General features: G+C 46.7%; 1 protein-coding gene across 18 annotated transcripts in view; it reads right to left on the minus strand.

Annotated features, from left to right (window-relative positions):
- The window catches only part of TBC1D22A (TBC1 domain family member 22A), a 465294-nt gene that overhangs the window by 172753 nt on the left and 271853 nt on the right, over positions 1–20688 (minus strand). For all 18 annotated transcript variants that reach the window (XM_064283337.1, XM_064283338.1, XM_064283335.1 and 15 more), the window contains one exon: positions 3877–3952. In XM_064283337.1, coding sequence (XP_064139407.1) covers positions 3877–3952 — 76 coding nt within the window. The remainder of the gene's footprint in view (positions 1–3876; positions 3953–20688) is intronic.

Genomic DNA, 20688 nt, shown 5'->3' on the forward strand with positions numbered 1-20688 from the left:
ATCTGAGCTGGCTTTCAGGGAAAGCACAAGCAGACTTTCCTCTGTTTCAGGAGGGGAAGGGGCTGACTACACAGAAAAACCTACAAGAGATCTGTCTTATTGGTTTCAGGGCCCCAGTGGCCCTGTGGTGGCTGGAGGGGTCAGTCTTCTCTTAGGTGACCCTCTTCCTGGCTCCAGCATAGGGGATCCTCTACAGGAGTTCGTATCAGTCTAGTGGTCGATAGTTACTGGGTAGGGGAGGGATTTTCATGCTCCAAATGGACCCCCAGAGAAGTCTGCCTTGTGGCTATAAGAGTCTGCCCCCTAGTATGTTGACTGTGCATAGCCTCTACCCAACGTGCCTGCTTCCTAGCACACGGCAGCCTTGGTCAGCAGTCCTCAGCACTGACCAGAAAGGGATGCAGACAGACCCAAGTTAATCCCCAGGGAGGTCTTCCCTGTTGGTTTCAGAAGCCTGGGCTATGGGGTGCACAGGGAGGCAGGTAGAGTGCTAACTATGGGACCTGATTCCACTGCTGTGGCCTTTTGTAGCAGTTTGCAACACCCCGGCGACGAACAGTTGCCATGTGGGGGAGGGATTGTCATGCTCCAGTTAGATCCCCATGGAGGTCTGATTTATTGCCATTAGTACATTTCTGGTAGATTATTAGCTGTGAATGCAGCCTTCACTTAAGACTCCTGCTTCCTAGAACACAGCAGCCTCAGACAGCAGTCCTCAGCACCAAATGGAAGTGGGGGCAGACTAACTCAAATTGACCTCCTAGGGACGTGTGTGTCCTGTTCGTTTCATAGGCCTGAGCTATGGGTGCCCAGGGAGGCACATATGAAAGCAAACTACACTGCAGGGGGTCTTCCACAGCAATTCACTGCAGGCTTGCAGGTGATAGCGTCTGGGTGGGGGAGGGGTTGTCATGTTCCCAATGGACACCTAGGGAGGCCTGTCTTGTTGCTATCAGAGCCCCCCCGTAGTATGTTGGCTGTGGGTGTGGCCTTCCCTCACAGCAGTCTCAGTCAGTAGTCCTCAGCCGACTGGAAGGGGGAGAAGGCAGTTTCAAACTAACTCCCTGGGAGGTCTGTCCTGTTGGTTTCAAGGCCCGAGCTATGGGGTGCACAGGGAGGCAGTTAGAGTGTTGACTATGAGAGCAGACTCCACCACAGAGGACTTCCTGTAGCAATTCACAGTGGGCTTGCAGCCGACAGTGTCTAGGTGGGGGAGGTACTGGCACACTCCAAATGGATCCCCAGGAAGGTCTGCCTTTGGACTTCAGAGCAGAAGCTTGGGGTCTCATCTCTTTCTACAGGCAAGAGGTATGGTGGCTACGGAAACAAGCTCTTTCTTCTGGGGCCATTTCCCCAGTTCACAGCAGCCAGCACCCAGTGTAGCCTGGAGGGCAGGGGAGGGCAGGAATGGTGAAAGAAGCAGTCTTCCTACCGTACTCGACTTGTTGATTCGTTGAGTCTTGTCTGTCTGCAGTTTCCCACTGCTTTCCTCTGCTCCCTGATTCAGAGTCCCTCAAAGCCAAGTGCCATTTTCTTGTCGAATTTTGGGGAGGGTCAGACCAATGGTCTGCTCATACCACCATCTTCCTCTGTCCCTCTTTTGATGTTTCATTCTCACCATCTTGCTGTGCTGCCTTCTGTCTCCCAGGACTTTTCCCTTCTTCCACATCTCTTTTCCCTGATTTCTGAGCACGTATCCTCGCACATAAAGGAACTCTAAAGTTCCTTTAACTCTGCACAGCAATTTAGCACTTTTTCAAACCATTCCCATCTCAGCAATGCCCACAAAGCCTCACTTTTCTTAATCGAAAAGTCCATGAGGGTGTTTTCCTTCACTAAAGTGCTAAAATTTTCTGAAATAAATGCTGTCCTCCCCCTAAAATGCAGAATGAGGCAGTAGCTTTTATAAAAAGCAATTTTTTCTTCCTGGATATCCTGCCCTTAATAAAATCTTTATAGTCACTGCAAAAGTTGCAAGCCCACAAATCTTTCTCCAAGAAATGAGTGATGAAGGGGGAATGGGAAGAAGGTACTTCACTTAGCTGAAGCCTACAGACACGTCTCCCAAGTGGTTGCTGAGAGATAATGGCTCCCACCAGCCAAAGAGAGCCCAGAATGTATACGTAAATTCTGTATATTTCCTGCTTTGAAAGCCTGTGTATTCCCATTTTGAGACCACCACAGAAATTCTTTATTTATGGATTCATTAGGAGAAGAGTAACAACGAGTGACATGGTTTAACCTATTACACCAAAGAGTCTTCTCTGGGTCTGAAGAACAGATCCTATAAACAGAAAATGCAGGGTGGATACGCCCTACCCAGAAGCTACACTGAAAATAAAAACATGATTTACTAAAAAGCATGGACTTGTTAGGGATTCCTGGGATTGTTGCTGCTGCTCTTTTTAAACAATCAGCCAGTAGATCGGCCGTGTGCATCTTTCCGGGCCACAGCACCAGCGAAAATCAATTCCGGTATTGCCCGAGCTGCAGCACCGGCGCAAATGAGCACTAACCACAACTTTTTAACCGCCAGGAAAATATAAAATTGGCCTTCTCAGGGACACAGGAGGAAAGGAAGAACCTACACAGGAGGTGTAATTCACATCTCCTTCAAATCATATTTCAAAGAACTGAACGAGGCTGGGAAACACTTGTGAAGCTGCTGGTAGGGAAAAATCCAGCAATCCTGGAAAGAGGTCTCACTGTGAAGCTAACAACCAATGCACATAAACGCACTCAGATAAGCAGAAACAGTATTTTGGATAAAAACACCGAATCAGATAAAGTATTATTGGAAGAACTGGGTAAAACTTCATAATATGGAAATGAGGTAATAACCATTAGACACATAGTTGAAAATCAGATTCAATCAAGGAACAAAATAGAGTTTATAATTTGTATGACTCCATTTTATAATGTCATTCAATCGTTTCCAAAACCAAGTGCCATTTCTGTGAAGATTGCTTTTATAGTTTCCTACTACTATAAGTGAGAGGGAGAGAAGACCCAGTAATCTGCAAATACTCAGAAAGAAGTACGCTGAGACACATTGTCATGTCTAAATTTTAAACAAAGGACATCTTCTCTGAGCAGGCAATGGAGTCATTTGCCGGGCTGGCACAGGAGTGCTTCTGAAAGCGCGTCTCTCAGCCGCACCGCACCACTGACCGGCTGGTGTCACAGACGTCTGGTATCCTTGGCATCACGGTGTTAATGCTCTGTTCACTAATTTAACAAACTATCAGGAGAATCTGCTTGGAATAGGCCAGGATTATCTCCCAACTTCCATTTAATTAAACTCTGCTATTGCAATCTGACAGCCAGCATATCACAGGGGGAATGGTTTTAAGGACCCAGGTAAAAAGCCTTTCAAAGCCCCCTCCTTAAACATGAAAGCCTCATTGAAAACTGCCCCAGCACACACCATCGTTTTTCTATAATATGAAGGATGTTACTTCTGGGCTTGGTAATTAATTGGATTCCATGGAGAAACTACTCTGGCATCCTTGATGGCAACATGCTGCCCAAAGCCAGGAACAGAGTGCCAAAGGACAGCCATCAGCAGCCAGGCCACCGCCCAGCTCCTGACAATCAGGGGGCCTAATCAGGAGAGAGTGTTGGTTGCCTATGGAACCGCTCATTATCTTCCTGCAACTCAATGGCACTGAATTCCAATTATACCGTCTTCATGACGCGTGATGGAGGCCGCTCACACTCCACTGCTCGCTTGCAAGGGCGCAGCACAGTGTGACCCAGCGTGACGCTGCCTATCAGGCCCAGGGTACGGGGCTGCCTCCAGAGTCTTCCAGCAAGCGTTCTCTCCCTGCCACCCACCCCCAGCTGATGGAGGGGACAGCTCAGAAGCTGGCTTACCATCAATTCGGCTCACAAGTTCTTCCAATATTTTCACTTTCATCTGAATTCCAGGCTGGGCAAAGGTGTAGTTGTCCTGAGGAAAAAAAAAATAACGCAATTAAGAAAAACAAAGAGCTATCACTGAGCTTGGGTTTTTGTTATCCATCATCTCCTGGAAAAGGCACCAGGACCAGACACAGAGCTGGTGCTGGCCACAGGAGCATAGCCACCAGGCCACCTCACCCTGAGGTAGAACTACACAGACAGCTGGAGCTGGGCACAGGAGCACAGCCACCAGGCCACCTCACCCTGAGCCAGGACCAGAGACAGAGCTGGAGCTGGGCACAGGAGCACATCTACCAGGCCACCTCACCCTGAGCCAGGACCAGAGAGACAGCTGGCGCTGGGCACAGGAGCGCAGCCACCAGGCCACCTCACCCTGAGCCAGGACCAGAGAGACAGCTGGCGCTGGGCACAGGAGCACAGCCACCAGGCAACCTTATTCTGAGTGTCTCACTCCCCTGCAGCCCACCTGGAGGAGGAGAGCTCCATAGGAGGCTACTGCTAAGGTGGGCACTGGTTCTGAAACACGACGATTCTATGATGCAGCTGAAAGACTTATGAACAAACCAAGTCTACGTGTTTGATATGCACATAAAATAAAAACAGCTTCTGAAGGTTCAAAAGTCAGCCACAGCAAAACGGGACAGTCTCGAAATAGGACTAATTCATAGAGGAACACGTTTGATCTGGAGAAGCAAAGGGCTGTGGGCAGGGCCACGGAGTCTCCCGGTGAGAAAATAAAGGAGGACATCAGAGAATGTCCTAATGGAGCCTTTCTAGATGTATTTACATTTAAATTGAGCACAAAGGCATGAACCTGCGGGGCTCCTTGAGTAGAGCTGTTTGCTGGAGTTGCCCACTGTGCCCACACCCAGGTCTGCACTCAGCACTGCCAGGTGAGCAGATGAAGACGGTGAAGGTGCACGTGCCTACGGGGCCACTGCATCACACCCATAACCATGTCACACCAACAACCTGAACACGAACTACTGAAACAGTCAAGGCACAAGGGAAACATGTGAACACTGGACTCTACTCTCAAGGACAGGGGAAGTTCATAAGAAAGAAAACCAGTGCATCTTCAAGGGGAAAAAGCGTCCTAAGTCAGACAGACATGGGACGGGACCCCAGCTCTACTACTTAGGAGCCGTGTGTCTTTGGGAAGTAACACACCCTCTGTGGGCGTCTGTTTTGTCATCTATAAAATGAAGACAGTAGTGCTGCCTTCTAGACTGTTCTAAGGGTTAAAGGAAAGCATGCACCTGGAATGTCTAAGAGGGTCCAAGACACAGTGGGGCCTCAGGAAATAGCAGCCTCTATACTACTGATGGCATCCTGGTGGCGCAGTGGTTAAGAGCTCAGCTGCTAACCAAAAGGTTAGCAGTTCGAATCCACCAGGTGCTCCTTGGAAACCCTATGGGGCAGTTCTATTCTGTCCTACAGGGTCGCTATGAGTTGGAATCGCCTTGAAGGCAACGTGTTTGATTTGGTTTATACTATGGACCAAGCCAGGGGCTTTTCAATCATCTCTGTGCATGCAAAAGCTGGACAATGAAAAAGGAAGACAGAAGAAGAACTGGCATGTTCAAACTGTGACGTTAGTGAAAAGTATTAAATATACTATGAACTGCCAAAGGAGCCCTGGTGGTGCACTGGTTTCAGTACTCAGCTGCTAACAGAAAGGTTGGCGATCCGAACCCACCACCCGCTCCAAGGGAGAATGATGTGACAGTCTGTTCTGTAGAGATTTACTCCATAGATATCTACAGCCTTAGGAACGCTGGAAGGTCGCCATGAGTCAGAATTGACTTGATGGCAGTGGGAGGGATGGGAGCAGCAGGAGTGGTAGTCGTAGTATGTTGTTAGCTGCCGTCCAGTCGGCTGTGACTCATGCAACCTTATGTATGTATATAGCAGCAGGGAACACCGCTGGGGCCTGCGCCATCTCCACGATCGTTGGCACGTTGGAGTCCATTGTTGTGGCCATTGCGTCAATCCATTTCACTGAAGGTTTTCCTGATTTTCGCTTACCCTCTACTTTACCAAACATGATGTCCTTTCCTAGCCATGGGTCTTTCCTGATGACACGTCCAGAGCAAGCAAGTCAAAGTCTCACCTTCCTTCCTTCTTAAGAGCATTCTAGTTGTATTTCTTCTAAGACTGAGTTGTTTGTTCTTCTGGCAGTCCATAACCCCCTGCCGTTGAGTCGATTGCAACTCATAGTGACCCAACAGGACAGAGTAGAACTGCCGCATAGGGTTTCCAAGGCTATAAGGTGGTTTCGAACCTCTGACCTTTCGATTAGTAGTCAATCACTTTAACCACTGTTATCCCTAACAGAAGAGGGGAGGGTAGACACAGATTTTCCCCTGGAGCCTCCAGGAGCCAGCCCTGCCCACACCTTGATTTCAGCCTGTGAGACCAAGTCAAACGTCTAACTTAGAGAACTGTACGATAATAAATCCGTGTTGCTTCACGCCACAAGGCTAGTGGTCATTTGTTATAGCCACCATAGGAAACTCAGGCAGGAGAGCCTCAGGACGTGCTTTGTGGGAGCTCCGGGGCCCACCAAGAAATAAAAAAACAAGAAGAGCATGTGGGGCAACCGAGGGACAGAGCTGTAAATGACGTTTCTCTTGCAGCCAGGGCTCAGGGCAGTAAGTTTTCATGAGGAGATAAGACCTCCTGGCCCGGGCAGTTTAGACAGGCTTACGTCAGGCCAGCTCTGGAGGACTGTGGATTATGGCTGTTTGTCCCCAGTAAGCCAGGCTGGAGCTGAAGCCAAGGCCAAGAGGCAGTCGAGCCTCAGGAGCCTCAGCAGAGGGGAAGGCCTCAGCCCAAGGTCACAGGCATGGTCGTGGGGTCTGAGGTGGAGAGCAGACCATACACTGAGGCAAGTGTCCAGGCTAGGAAGCAGAGTCTCTGCAGCCTTTCAGATGACAGGGGATGACACAGTAATTTCACAGCTGTCTCAGTCAGCTAGTGCTGCTATAACAGGAACGCCACAAGTGGGTGGCTTTAACAAAGAGTTTATCTTCTCACAGTAAAGTAGGCTAAAAGTCCAAATTCAGCGTGTCAGCTCCAGGGGAAGGCTTTGTCTGTCGGCCTTCTCATCAACCTTTCCCCAGACTAGGAGCTTCTCAGTGCAGGGACCTCCCGTCTAAAGGAAGCGCTCTGCTCCTGGCACTGCTTTCGTGGTGGTAGGAGGTCCCCAACTCTCTGCTTGCTTCCCTTTCCTCTCTTTACATTGGATTAGGGAGATGACCTGAGTAAAGGTAATGTTACAATCCCACCCTAATCCTCTTAACATAAAATTACAATCACAAAATGGAGGACAACCACACAATACTGGGAATCATGGCCTAAACAAGTTGATGCATACATTTTTTGGGGGGGACACAATTCAATCCATGACAACAGCACACACCCCGGGGGGCACAGGGAGGTGACATGCGCACACACCCTGAACACAGGGAGAAAACACACAGAGATGAGGCTGTGATAGCAGGCGTCAGGCAGGCCTTGCCTGTGTGCAGAGGGACTTGCCGCAGAATGTCTAGACTCAAACATGGAGCCTGTGGAGCCCGTGGCAGAGGCCTCGCGCTCACAAGGCCGGGAACAAGTAACCGCTCTCACGGCACCATCCACTCCAGAACCTGCAGATGGGCTCTTGAGGGGAGCCAAGCATGGGGCTGAGTGGATGACCTGCAGCTGCTTCTAAGGCCCAATAGCCAAACTGAAAAGCACCTGAGTGCAGCTGGCACAGCAAGCACTCAATACAGGCTTATTTAGTGCACACACACTCACATACAGACACTCCCCCATGCATACAGTCACATGCACACTCACATACAGACATTCCCCCACACAGTCACATGCGTGCATACACACACTCACGTACAGACATTCCACCACACAGTCACACGCACATACACACACACACTCACATACGAACATTCCCCCAGTCACACGCATACACTCACACACACACATTCCCCCATGCATACTCACATACACACACACACTCACAGACATTCCCCCACACACAGTCACACACACACACACTCACATAATTCTCCCACAAAGACACAGTCATATGCACTCACACACACACACTCTCACAGACTCACACATACTCATTCTCACACACATGCACTCTCAGAGACAGGCACAACACACTCACATGCACTCTGAGACACGTGCACTCACACATGCACACTCACACCCACACATATGCTCCTTCTCACACGTGTGTGGACGTGGCCACACACACGCATACACTCTCAACATTTTCTGACGAGCACAGGAGCCAGCTGCTGTGGCCCAGAACTGGAAACGCCCATGGGCATGGAGGAGTTTCTTCCCAGAAATGGAAAATGAACAAAGACAAACCGAGCCTGTTGCTGGGAGAGTTCTCCCAGGTGGATTTCCAGTGACAGGCTCTGGATACCAAACTGTCAAATCTCTGCAAGGGTAAAACCAAGACAAGCCCCGTTCACCCCACCTCACTCAGAGAGATGCAGAGGCTTCCTGAGCTCTGACAGCACAAAGCAGTGGGCTCTCAGACACAAGGCGATGGTCGCGGGGATATAGACAACCGCCACGGGGCCTGGACAATAGCTGCAGGGGCCTGGACGACAGTGGAGGCCTAGGTGACAGCCATAGGGGTATGGATAATGGCAGGGGCCTAGATGACGGGGGCCTGGGCGATGGCCACGAGTGCCTAGAGGACAGCAGCTGTGGCCTAAAGGAAGCCACTAGGGCCTAGAGGACAGCCTCGGGGGCCTGGGGCTGTTGGGTTCCTGGACTTGGGCAGCACAGAGCAACTAGAGCTGGGGTGGTTGTGGGTTCTGCTAAACGGAGCTCCTGAACAGTCAGGGTGGCAGACTCAGCCTTAAGGGACAGGACTCTAGGCCCCCAAAGAAGCTGAGCTTGTCTTCGAGAGAGGCTGCCCAGCCACGCCTGCTGAAGGGCCCCTCCACAGACCCCAAGTGCCCCCTAAGCAGAGACAGAGAAGGAGGAGGTAAACACAGACTGTGAACTGCAATGTATCTGAGCTTAACAGTGCAAGAAATTCTGATGGTGGGCTTAACTCCATTGAACATCACCATCACCGAGACCCTGAGCCTGCAGTGGTTAGCTTTTAAGATTCAATTTCTCCCTGAAGATCTGACAGTCAAAGGAGATTTATAACTGAATTTAGGGCATAATGTGTTGTTAGAAGTTTATATAATGTCATTTAACCTCATGGTGGAATTTCTGAGGAGCCAGACTGAGCGATATCACTGGATATAATTGTTAGATGCTGTCGAGTCGATTCTGGCTCATGGTGACGCCATGGGATTAGAGATGAGAAACACTGGAGAGTGATTTTGCAAAGAGCCCTAGTGGTGCAGTGGCTAAGCACTCGGCTGCTAACCAAAAGGTCAGGGGTTCAAACCCACCTAATGCTCTTAGGGAGAAAGATGTGGCAGTCTGCTTCTGTAAGGATTACAGCCTTGGAAGCCCTATGGGGCAGTTCTCCTCAGCCCCATAGGATCACCATGAGTTGTAATCAACTGGACAGCAGTGGGTTTGGGTTTTTCTGTTTGTTTAGGTAGAGAGATGCCTTGCAGATTGTTTACTTAATGTACTATTCTGACAAAATTCAGAGCCCTCTGGGGGTACATTCTCAACATCTATCCCCTCAACCCACTGGAGCAGTGCTTCTCTGCGGTGGGCCTAGGCTGACGACTACAGATTTCCCCCACTGCAGGTGTTTTAGCTATCCAGTGCTGCTGTAACAGAAATACCACAGTTTTCTCACACTTCAGGAGGTTAGAAAAAAATTTTCTCACAGTTCAGGAGGTTAGAAGTCCGAATTCAGAGCACTGGCTCTAGGAGAAGCCTTTCTCTCTCTGTAGGCTCTGGGGAAAGGTCCTTGTCTCTTCAGCTTCTGCTCCTGTGCGATCTTCATGTGGTGTGACATCTCTCTTCCCCCATCTCTGCTTCTCTGGCTTGTTTGTTTAATCGTTTTTTACATCCTAAAAGAGATTGACTCAAAACACACCCTACACTAATCCTGTCTAATTAACATAACAAGGACAGCCCAGTCTCAAATGGGGTTATAACTACAGGCATGCTGTCCTTGTTGTTAGGTGTCCAGGAGTCCCGTTTCCACTCACAGCAACCCTATGTACAACAGAAGGAAACGCTGCCCAGTCCTGCGCCATGCTCACAATTATTGCTATGCTTGAGCCCGTTTTTGGAGCCACTGTGTCAATCTAGGAAAACCTGGGGGCGTAGTGGGTAAGAGCTACAGCTGCTAACCAAAAAAGGTCGGCAGTTCGAATCCACCAGTCACTCCTTGGAAACCCTATGGTGCAGTTCTCCTCTGTCCTATAGGGTCGCTGTGAGTCAGAACCTACTCGACTGCAGTGGGTTTGCTTTGGTTTTTTTGTGTGTCAATCCATCTCCTCTTTGAGGGCCTTCCTCTTTTTCACTGACCCTCCACTTCACCAAGCATGATGTCCTTCTCCAGGGACTGGTCCTTTGTGATAACATGTCCAAAGTATGTGAGACGAAGTCTCGCCATTCTCACTTCTAAGGAGCATAGAGATTAGGATTTACAGCACATATTGGGGTGGGGTGGGGGGGGCCACAATTCAATTCATAACAGCCAGGGAGTGCTATGAGCTTGGCTGACCATGGACTTCATGGTAACTCAAACAAAAAGAAGATCCAAAAGGGGGAAACGACCCAAGCGTCCATCTACAGATGATGGATAAACAAAATGTGGTACATACCTATAATGGAATGTTGGTGTTAGGTGCTGTCAAGTCGGTTCCAACTCATAGCCACCCTGTGCACAACAGAACCAAACACGGCCAGGTCCTGCACCATCCTCACAATTGTTACTTTGCTTGAGCCCATTGTTGCAGCCACTGTGTCAATCCATCTCCTTGAGGGTCTTCCTCTTCTTCACTGACCCTCTACTTTACCAAGCATGATGTCCTTCAGGGACTGATCCCTCCTGATAATATGTCCAAAGTATGTGAGAAGCAGTCTCGCCAGCCTTGCTTCCAAGACTATTCTGGTTCTACTTCTTCCAAGACAGATTTGTTTGTTCTTTTGGCAGTCCATGGTATATTCAATATTCTTCGCCAACACCACAACTCAAAGGCATCAATTCTTCAGTCTTCCTTATTCACTGTCCAGCTTTCACATGCATATAAGGCAATTGAAAGCACCATGGCTTGGAACACTACTCAACCATAAAGAGAAATGAAGTTCTGATATATGCTACAACATGGATGAACCTTGAGAACACTATGCTGAGTGAAAGAAGTCAGAGCCAAAAGGACAAACATCCTATGATCCCACTTATATGAAATATCCATTGAATTGATAGACTGACAGTGGGCTCAAGCATAAAAATGATGGAGAGGATGGCGCAGGACCGGGCAGTGTTTTGTTCTGTTGTACGCTGGGTCTTGTTCTGTTGTACACTGGGTCACTATGATTTGGAACCAACTTGACGGCACCCAATTACAACAAGACATGAAGAATCCAGAGTAGGTAAATGCATAGAGACAGGAAGCAGATCAGTGGTTACCAGGGGCTGGGGCGGGGAGAATAGGGAGTTATTGCTTAATGGACACAGAGATTCTATCTGGGATAGTGGAATAGGTGGTGGTAATGGCTGAACAACATGGTGAATATAATCAATGCCAACCATTTAAAAGCAGTTAAAATGGCGAATTTTACATTACATATATATTACCACAATTAAAAATAAAAAGGAAGGAGCTCTGGTGGCACAGTGGTTAAGCACTTGGCTGCTAACTGAAAGGTCGGCAGTTCAAACCCACCACCTGCTTGGTGGGAGAAAATTAGCAGTTCTGCTCTGTCCTACTGGGTCACTATGAGTCAGAACCAACTCAATGGCAATGTATAAAAAAATAAAAAAGCTAAAGCAACATTCTCACCCTGACCTGAGATCTCTTTCCATGTGGACAGAACTGCATCGGGGTAGCTCCTGCTTCCTCTGCCCCAAGGTGGCAATTTACCAATTGCTAACCCTGAGAAACTAAGGGGCTCGGCCTCCCTCTACCTCGGCTCCACCCCAGGCTCTGCAGTGTGGTGGCCAGCCCTGGCCCAGAGCCGGCTCTCACCAGTGGTAAGCCTCAGCAATCCTGGGATCCAGTCAGCTGGGTAATGTGGTTACTCTTTGGTCTCCATCTGCCACTGTTTTGTGGCAGGTAAGGAAGATGGGTTTTTTCAGACACCCAAGCAAAGAGAAAAGGATGACACCTGAGAGCCTTAAAAAAAAAAAAAAAAAAGGCAGCCCCGTATTATGGTGAAAAGAACTGAAGATTGATGGGCAGGCTTCGGTGGCAGCAGAAAGATGAGTCTTCAGAGGAGCTCAGCACAGAGGGTCGTGGTCAAAGTCCCAGCGCAGCAGCACCTGCCCCAGATGAGGCACGGTGATCACCTTCACCCTCCCGTCTCACCCGGACCTAGGGGGGAAGCCTGGACTGCAACAAGGCCTCTGTGGCCACCAGAAGCTCTCAAAGGTCCACCCACAGAGGAGGGGACAAGCCCAAGGAAAAGGTGAGAGGGAAAAGATAGCTCTAGGCATTCAGCGAAAGCCTTTCCCTGGGAGCCACTTGGCACTCGGGCCTCCTGGGCACCTGCTGCCCCATAAGGCTCCTTGAGGGCCTCTAACCAGACCAGATTCCACCGCTTGAGGCCAGGAACCCAGACGGATCTCCTGGGTACCACCTCACCACCTCTTCCAAACACACAGGCACACATGCCTGACGCAGGGAACACAATACTCAGGAAGCATCTGCTGAATGACGGGATGAACGAGCAGACCAAATAAGAATCGAGATTACTGTGCATTACAGGAGTTCTGGTGGTGCGGTAGGTGAGGCTGAGGCGCCCGGCTGCTAACTAAAAGGTTGACAACTCAAACTCCCTAGCGTATCTGTGGGAGAAAGACCTGGCAATCCGCTCCTGTAAAGATTACAGCCTGGAAAACCCCATGGGGCAGTTCTACTCTGTCACATGGGTCACTGTGAGTCAAAACTGTCTCGATGGTACCCACCAACAAAAACTGTGCATTACAGAAATAATAATATTACTATTACTCTCTTTATAGAAAGTAAATAATTAGGTCCTTCGAAAGTGAGATTTTATTTTAGGTCTTTAAAAAAGGATTCAATATGCAAAACTTAAGACAGGAGGGAAGAAAGGAAGGGCTAGGAACTTGAATGACCTTTTGGGAGATGCTTTACAGAGGCCAAGGCCCATGTTAGCAGAAAATGGAAGCCAACATGGTCAGCTCGCCTTAAATCCGCTGCCTCCAGCGTCACACCTCCAGCAGTAACAAACAACATGCTCCTGCTCTTCAGAAGAAAAAGCAGAATCAAAGTTTCCAAAAGGGCTTTTCAGAGAAGACTTAACAAATTCCAGTGGCCTTGGCTGGAAGAACACACAGCTCTCACCTATTCACACTCTCAACTCACGGAGAAACAGGAACCACTCCTGCAGCATGCCAAGGCCGGGGTCCTACCACCCCCTGCAGCCCTGTAGCCCCCCTTCCGGTCCAAGTCCACTGTAAGGAAGTTCCCTTCTTCTGAGGGATCATCTGCCTCCCTGGCATGGGCCTGGGCCTGCTCCCTGAACAATGCAGAACGTCCCATTTGCATCAAATGACCTCCACTTTCTCCGTGTCTTCCAACTCTTACAAGACTCAGCGGGGGAGGAGGGCAATCAGCACCGGTGGGCCACAGCCACAGAAAAGGTATCTTGCAGGGGTCTCTCGCAAGAGAATCCCTCTGAGGATTCCATTTGGCATCCTTTAGTCTGAGTGATTAGGACTACACGCTGAGTCCTGTGGCTCACCAAGCCTGGGGGGCGGCCCCAGAGCCCTGCCTTAGTCGTCTAGTGCTGCTATAACAGAAATACCGCAAGTGGATGGCTTTAACAAAGCGAAGTTTATCTCCTCACAGTAATGTAGGCTGAAAAGTCCAAATTTAGGGCGTCAGTTCCGGGGGACATCTTTCTCTCTCTGCCTTCTCATCAATGCTCCCCTGGACTAGGAGCTTCTCCATGCAGGGACCCCAGGTCCGAAGGACACATTCTGCTCCTGGCACTGCGTTCTTGGTGGTATGAGATTCCCCTGTCTCTCTGCTCACTTCTCTCTTTTATACCTCAAGAGACTGCGCCTCAAGGCACAATCCAATCTTGTAGATTGAGTCCTGCCTCACTAACACAGGAAACCCTGGTGGTGCACTGGCTGTCCAGCACGGAATGGGGATCTGACCCGGAAGCTGCCCAAGGAGGGGCCCTGAGCTGAGACTCCAGGATGGACCCAAATGAACAGGCAGAAAAGGGGGGAGGATGGCACATCCCAGCAACTGGGCAAAGGCCAGTGAAGCAGCTGGGCAGAGGCCAGAGAGGATCAAAGAGGCTGGAAGGCCATGCAGGGAGTTAAGACTAACACAAAGCTATCGGATGAAGGCAATGACATAGAGGTGAGGGGCCACCACGGTTGTGAAAAGATGACTCTGTCTACTTAGCTGGAGAAAGAACAAACTTGGATCAAAGAGGATGCAGGGCTATTAGCTAGAAAGCCCCTGCCACAATCTAATGACGAGGCCTCCCCGTTGAAGACACAGTCGACCCAGACTGTCAAAACTTCCTTCTACTGACCTATATTGGAATGGTTGGGTTTTTTAACTTGAACATACGACTTTATATTTATTCCCATTAGTTGTTCATCTGATTGGCTCTCAGCTGCCATTACAGGCAGCAGAGCTCATTTGGAATCTTGATTATGTCACCCATCACCTTAGCTGTCCTTCCACGCTTAGCGGCACTGGTTACGCTTACACCCTTGGTGACTGCACTACAGCCTCGGAGAGAGTGGAGAAGGACGAGGCCAAGGACAGGGCGTGGTGGCGGGCCTCTCGGAGACCACGCTAGGGGCAGAAAATGTCGTAAAAATTTGTCAGGCCTTGTTTAACTCCTTGGTTTCCTACCTGCCAGCTTCATTTCTCTGATCTGCTGTCTCTTCTGTAGAATGGGAAGCATAATGGCTCACTCTTCACAGGGGATTAAAAAACCCAAAAACTAATTGCCATCAAGTTGATTCCAACTGATAGTGACCTTACAGGACAGAGTAGAACTGCCCCATAGAGTTTCCAAGGAGTGCCTGGTGGATTCTAACTGCCGACCTTTTGGTTAGTAGCCATAGCTCTTAACCGCTACACCACCAGGGTTTCCTCACGGGGGTTGGGAGAGTGAAATGAGTTACTGTACAGAAAAGAATCTGCAATGGTGCCCACCCAAGGGGTGAACCCTTCCTGCCGTCCCACAGCTTCTGCAGTGAAGTCATCGTGGAATAGTGGCTAGGACTGGAGGCTCCATCCAGCCTGACAGTGGCTGTTGCCTCCTACTATAAACAATGGGAAAGATAGAAGCAGAAAAAAATGAAACACTGAACACTCGTTTTCTGGCATTAGCCAACCTGCAGCCTACAGAGTTACAACAGCATCTGAAGGTAAGATGCACAGTGCTAGGAGTAAAACAAGGCCCCTTAATAGAACGGATGGAGAGGAGAGGGATAGGCAATAAGCCAAAGTGAACATTTGAAAAATAATAAAAAACACTCAATTCATTAAAAAAAAAAAAAAAAGTAGGAAAAAAGGGGAAGGAAAGAAAAGATGAAACAAGTACAAAATGAACAGCGTAATGGCAGACTAAACCCCAATCACATAAATAATTGCACTGAACACATTACGAGAATGTATTTGGTCTAAACCTATACTAAAAGGATAAAAGTGCAAAGCCCAACTATATGCTATATACAAGAAATGCAACTTAAATAAAAAGATACAAATAGATTAAAAGCAGAAGGATGGAAAAAGATGCCCCATAAAAACACTAACCATAAGAAAACTGGAATGGCTGTACTAACAACAGATACAATGGACTCAGAACAAGGAATACAACCAGAGATAAACGGGAACATTTCATAACCATGAACACGTCAATTCTGCACAAACAGGTAATAATCCTACATGTGGCTGCACCTAGGAAGAGAGATTAAAATTACGTAAGCAAAGCCTGATGAAACTCAAAGACAAACCGAAGATGATGGTTGGAAACTGCACTCCTCACTCGGCAACTGATTGAAAAAGTAGACAGAAAATCAGTGAGGGTAGAGAAGACTGGAACAACACAATCAACCAAGCTGACGTTTACAGAACACTCCACCCACCCAACAACAGCAGACTCTTTTTAAGGAAACACTAAGATACACCAGGTGATAGACCTCAAAACAATTCTCAACCCATTAAAAGAAATTAAGTAATACGAAGCATGCGTCCTGATGGCAATGGAATGAAATTAAAAACCAATAACAGAGAAGTATCTGGGAAATCCTCAAATATTTAGAAATTAAATAACACATTCCTAAATAATCCACGGGGTTGAAGAAGAAATAAAAAGGAATGTTAGATGATATACTGAATTGCATGTTAAAGAAAACAACATGATAAAATCTGTGGAATGCATCTAAAGCTGTGCCTGAAGGGTAATTTTCTGCTCTAAATGCTTGTATTAGGAAAGAATCCAGGTCCATTGCCAACAATCTCAGTTTCCATCTTGAAAAGCAAGGAAAAGAAAGGCAAATTACAAAAAAAAAGTAAGTCGAAGGAAAAAAATAATAAAGAGCTGATATCAATGTAACAGGATATGGATAAAGAATAAAGAAAATCAATTAAACCAAATGTGGCTCTACGCAAAGATGAGTAAAATCGGTAACCTCTCTCTAGACTAAACAACAAAAGGATAACACAAATTATCAATATCAGGAATGAAAGACATTACTATAGTTCCCATAGACATTAAGGGAGTAATCAGAAAATATTAGGTAACAACTTTACGTCAATAAATTCGAAACCTTGGTTAAAATGTCAAATTCTACATTGTAATTGTTGTTAGGTGCCACTGAGTCAGTTCCAACTCATAGCAACAGAATGAAAAACTGACCGGTCCTGCGCCATCCTCACAATCTTTGCTATGCTTGAGCCCAATGTTGCAGCTACTGCGTCAATTACCTCCTGGAGGGTCTTCCTCTTTTTCACTGACCCTCTACCAAGCATGATGTCCTTTCTCCAGGAGCTGGTCCCTCCTGATAACATGCCCAAAGTACTTGAGACGTAGTCCTGCCATCTTCACTTCCGAGGAGCGCTCTGGCGGTACTTCTTCCAAGACAGACTTACTCGTTCTTCTGGCAGTCCACGGTATTTTGAATATTCTTCACCAACACTGTAACTCAAAGGCATCGAATTCTTCTCCAGTCTTCCTTGTTCAAGGTCCAGCTTTCACGTGCACATGAGGTGACTGGAAATACCATGGCTTAGGTCCGGAGTACATTAGTCCTCAAATTAACATCTTTGCTTTTCAACACTTTAGAGAGGTCTTTTGCAGCAGATTTGCCCAATGCAATTAGATGTTTGATTTCTTGTCTGCCGCTTCCACGAGCATTGATTGTGGATCCAAGAAAAAGAAATCCTTGACAACTTCAATGCAATTAAACATTTGATTTCTTGACTGCTGCTTCCATGAGCATTGATTGTGGATCCAAGAAAACGAAATCCTTGACAACTTCAATCTCTCCTCCTTTTATCATGATGTTGCTTATTGGTCCAATTGGGGGATTTTTGTTTTATGTTGAGGTGTAATCCATACTGAGGGTTGTGGTCTTGTATCTTCATCAGTAACTGCTCCAAGTCCTCTTCACTTTCTGCAAGCAAGGTTGTGTCGTCTGCATATCGCAAGTTGTTAATGAGTCTTCATCCAATCCGGATGCCCCGTTCTTCTTCATATAGTCCAGCTTCTTGGATTATTTTCTCAGCATATAGAATGAATAAGTATGGTGAAGCGATACAAAGGATATAACCCTGACACACATCTTTCCTGATTTGAAACCAGGCGGTATCTCCTTGTTCAATTTGAATGACTGACTGCCTCTTGATCTATGTACAGGTCCCTCATGAGCACAATTAAGTGTTCTGGAATTCCCATTCTTTGCAATGTTATCCATAATTTGTTATGATCCACACAGTCGAATGCCCTTGCATAGTCAATAAACATCTTTCTGGTATTCTCTGCTTTCAGCCAAGATCCATCTGACATCAGCAATAATATCCCTGCTTCCATGACCTCTTCTGAATCCGGCTTGAATTTCTGGCAGTTTCCTGTTGATGTACTGCTACAATCACTTTTCAACAATCTTCAGCAAAATTTTACTTGCATGTGATATCAATAATATTGTTCAATAACTTCTACATTCTGTTGGATCACCTTTCTTTGGAATAAACACAAATACACATCTTTTCTAGTCGGTTGACCAGGTAGGTGTCTTCTAAATGTCTTGGCCTAGACGAGGAGCGCCTCCAGTGCTGCTTCCGTTTGTTGAAACATCTCAACTGGTATTCCATCAATTCCTGCAGCCTTGTTTTTTGCCAGTGCCTTCAGTGCAGCTTGGACTTCTTCCTTCAATACCATGGATTCTTGATCATATGCTACCTCCTGAAATGGTTGAATATCAACCAATTCTTTTTGCAACAGTGACTCTGAGTATTCCTTCCATCTTCTTTTGATGCTTCCTGCATCATTCAATATTTTGCTCATAGAACTCTTCAAAATTGCAATTCGAGGCTTGAATCTTCAGTATTTTCAGCTTGAGAAATGCCAAGCGTGTTCTTCCCTTTTGGTTTTCGAACTCCAGGTCTTTGTACATTTCATTATAAATCATTTCAAATTCTATGAAAGACCCAAACTACCAAAATTGACAAGAAACAGAAAATCTAGATAGCCCTATCCAGGGGAGACACTTAATTTGTAGTTAAAAACTTTCCCACAAAACCTAAAGCAATATATAAAGTTAATGCAATCCTCCTCAAAATTCCAACAGCCTTTGTACAAATGGAAAAGTCAATCCTCAAATTTACATGGAACTGCAAAGGGCCCTGAATAGCCTAACCAATCCTGAAAAACAAGAACAGAGTAGGAAGACCCTTACTTCCTAATCTTGAAACATACATAAAGCTACAGTAATCAAAACAGTCTGGTACTGGTATAAACCAAAACAAACCAAGTCCATTGTCGTCAAGTCGATTCCAACTCACAGCAACCCTGTAAGACAGGGCAGAACTGCTCTGTAGGGTTTCCAAGGTTATAAATCTTTACGAAAGCAGGTTGCCATGTCTTTCTCCTGCAGAGCGGCTGGTGGGTTCAAATCGCCAACCTTTTGGTTAGACGCTGAGTGTTTTAACCAGTGCACCACCAGGGCTCCTTAGTACTGGTATAATGATAGACATATGGACCAATGGAAAAGAACTGAGTTAAGTGCACTCATCTAAGGTAAATTAATCTTCAACAAGGATGCTAAATCCATCAAATGGGAAAAAATGACAGTCTTTAATAAACGGTTCTGGGACAACTGGATTTCCACCAGCAAAAGAGTGAAGATAGTCCCATATCTCACATCATATGCAAAAACTAACTCAAATTGGATCAAAGACCTATACGTATAACATAAACCCATGAAACTCTTAGAAGTAAACATAGGGATACTGTTCCAAGACCTAGTCCTCAACAACGGATTCTTAAACATGACACCAAAGGCATGAGCAACGAAAGACAAAATAGATAAATGAGATCTCAAAAAAAATAAAGGCTTCTGTATTTCAAAGGACTCTATCAACAAAGAAACAACCTACAGACTGGGAGAAAATTTGGGGGAACTATGTATCGGATAAGGCTCTAATATACAGAATATATAAAGTACTCCTACAACTTAACAAGAAAAAGACAAACCACCGATAAAAATATGGGCAAAGGACTTGAATAGACATATCACCGAAGAGGATATACAAATGGTGAACAAGTACATGAAAAGATGTTCAACATGCAAAGGACTTGAATAGACATATCACCGAAGAGGATATACAAATGGTGAACAAGTACATGAAAAGATGTTCAACATCATTAGTCATTAGCGTGATGCAAATCAAAATCACAACGAGATGCCACTTCACTCCCACTAAAAACCCAAAAAAACCCACTGCCGTACTCCCACTAGGATGGATAAAATTAAAAAAAAAGAAATTGTCAGCCAGAATGCAGAGAAATCAGAACCCCTGTCCACTGCTGGTAGGATTGCAAAATGGTACAGCCAGTGTGGAAAATAGTTTGGCAGTTCCTCAAAAAGTTAACAGTAGAGCTACCATATGATCCAGCAATTCCCCTTAGGTATATACCCAAGAGACCTGAAAGCAACAATGCTATCAGACACAGGTACACCAACGGTCACTGCAGCACAATTCACAATAGCCAAAAGGTGGAAATAATCCAAATGGCCATCAAGAGATGAATGGATAAGCAAAATGTGATATATACACATAATGAAATATTACTCAGCCATAAACAGAAATGAAGTACAGATACATGTTACAACACAGACGGACCTTGAAAACATCATGCTGAGTGAAGTAAGGCAAACACGTAAACACAGATATTGTACGATTTCACTAATGTGAAACACTTAGAATGGGCAAACATATAGAGATGAGAGGTTGACAGTGGCTATGGGGACGGGAGGGAACGGGAAAGAGAGGAATCTTGGTTTAGCCAGCACTGAATTTCTGCTTATGGGGATGGAAAATGTGGCAAAGGATGTTGGGGATGGTTGCACAATACGACTGA

The sequence above is a fragment of the Loxodonta africana genome, chromosome 4 (genome assembly GCF_030014295.1).
Source record: "Loxodonta africana isolate mLoxAfr1 chromosome 4, mLoxAfr1.hap2, whole genome shotgun sequence".
NCBI lineage: Eukaryota > Metazoa > Chordata > Mammalia > Proboscidea > Elephantidae > Loxodonta > Loxodonta africana.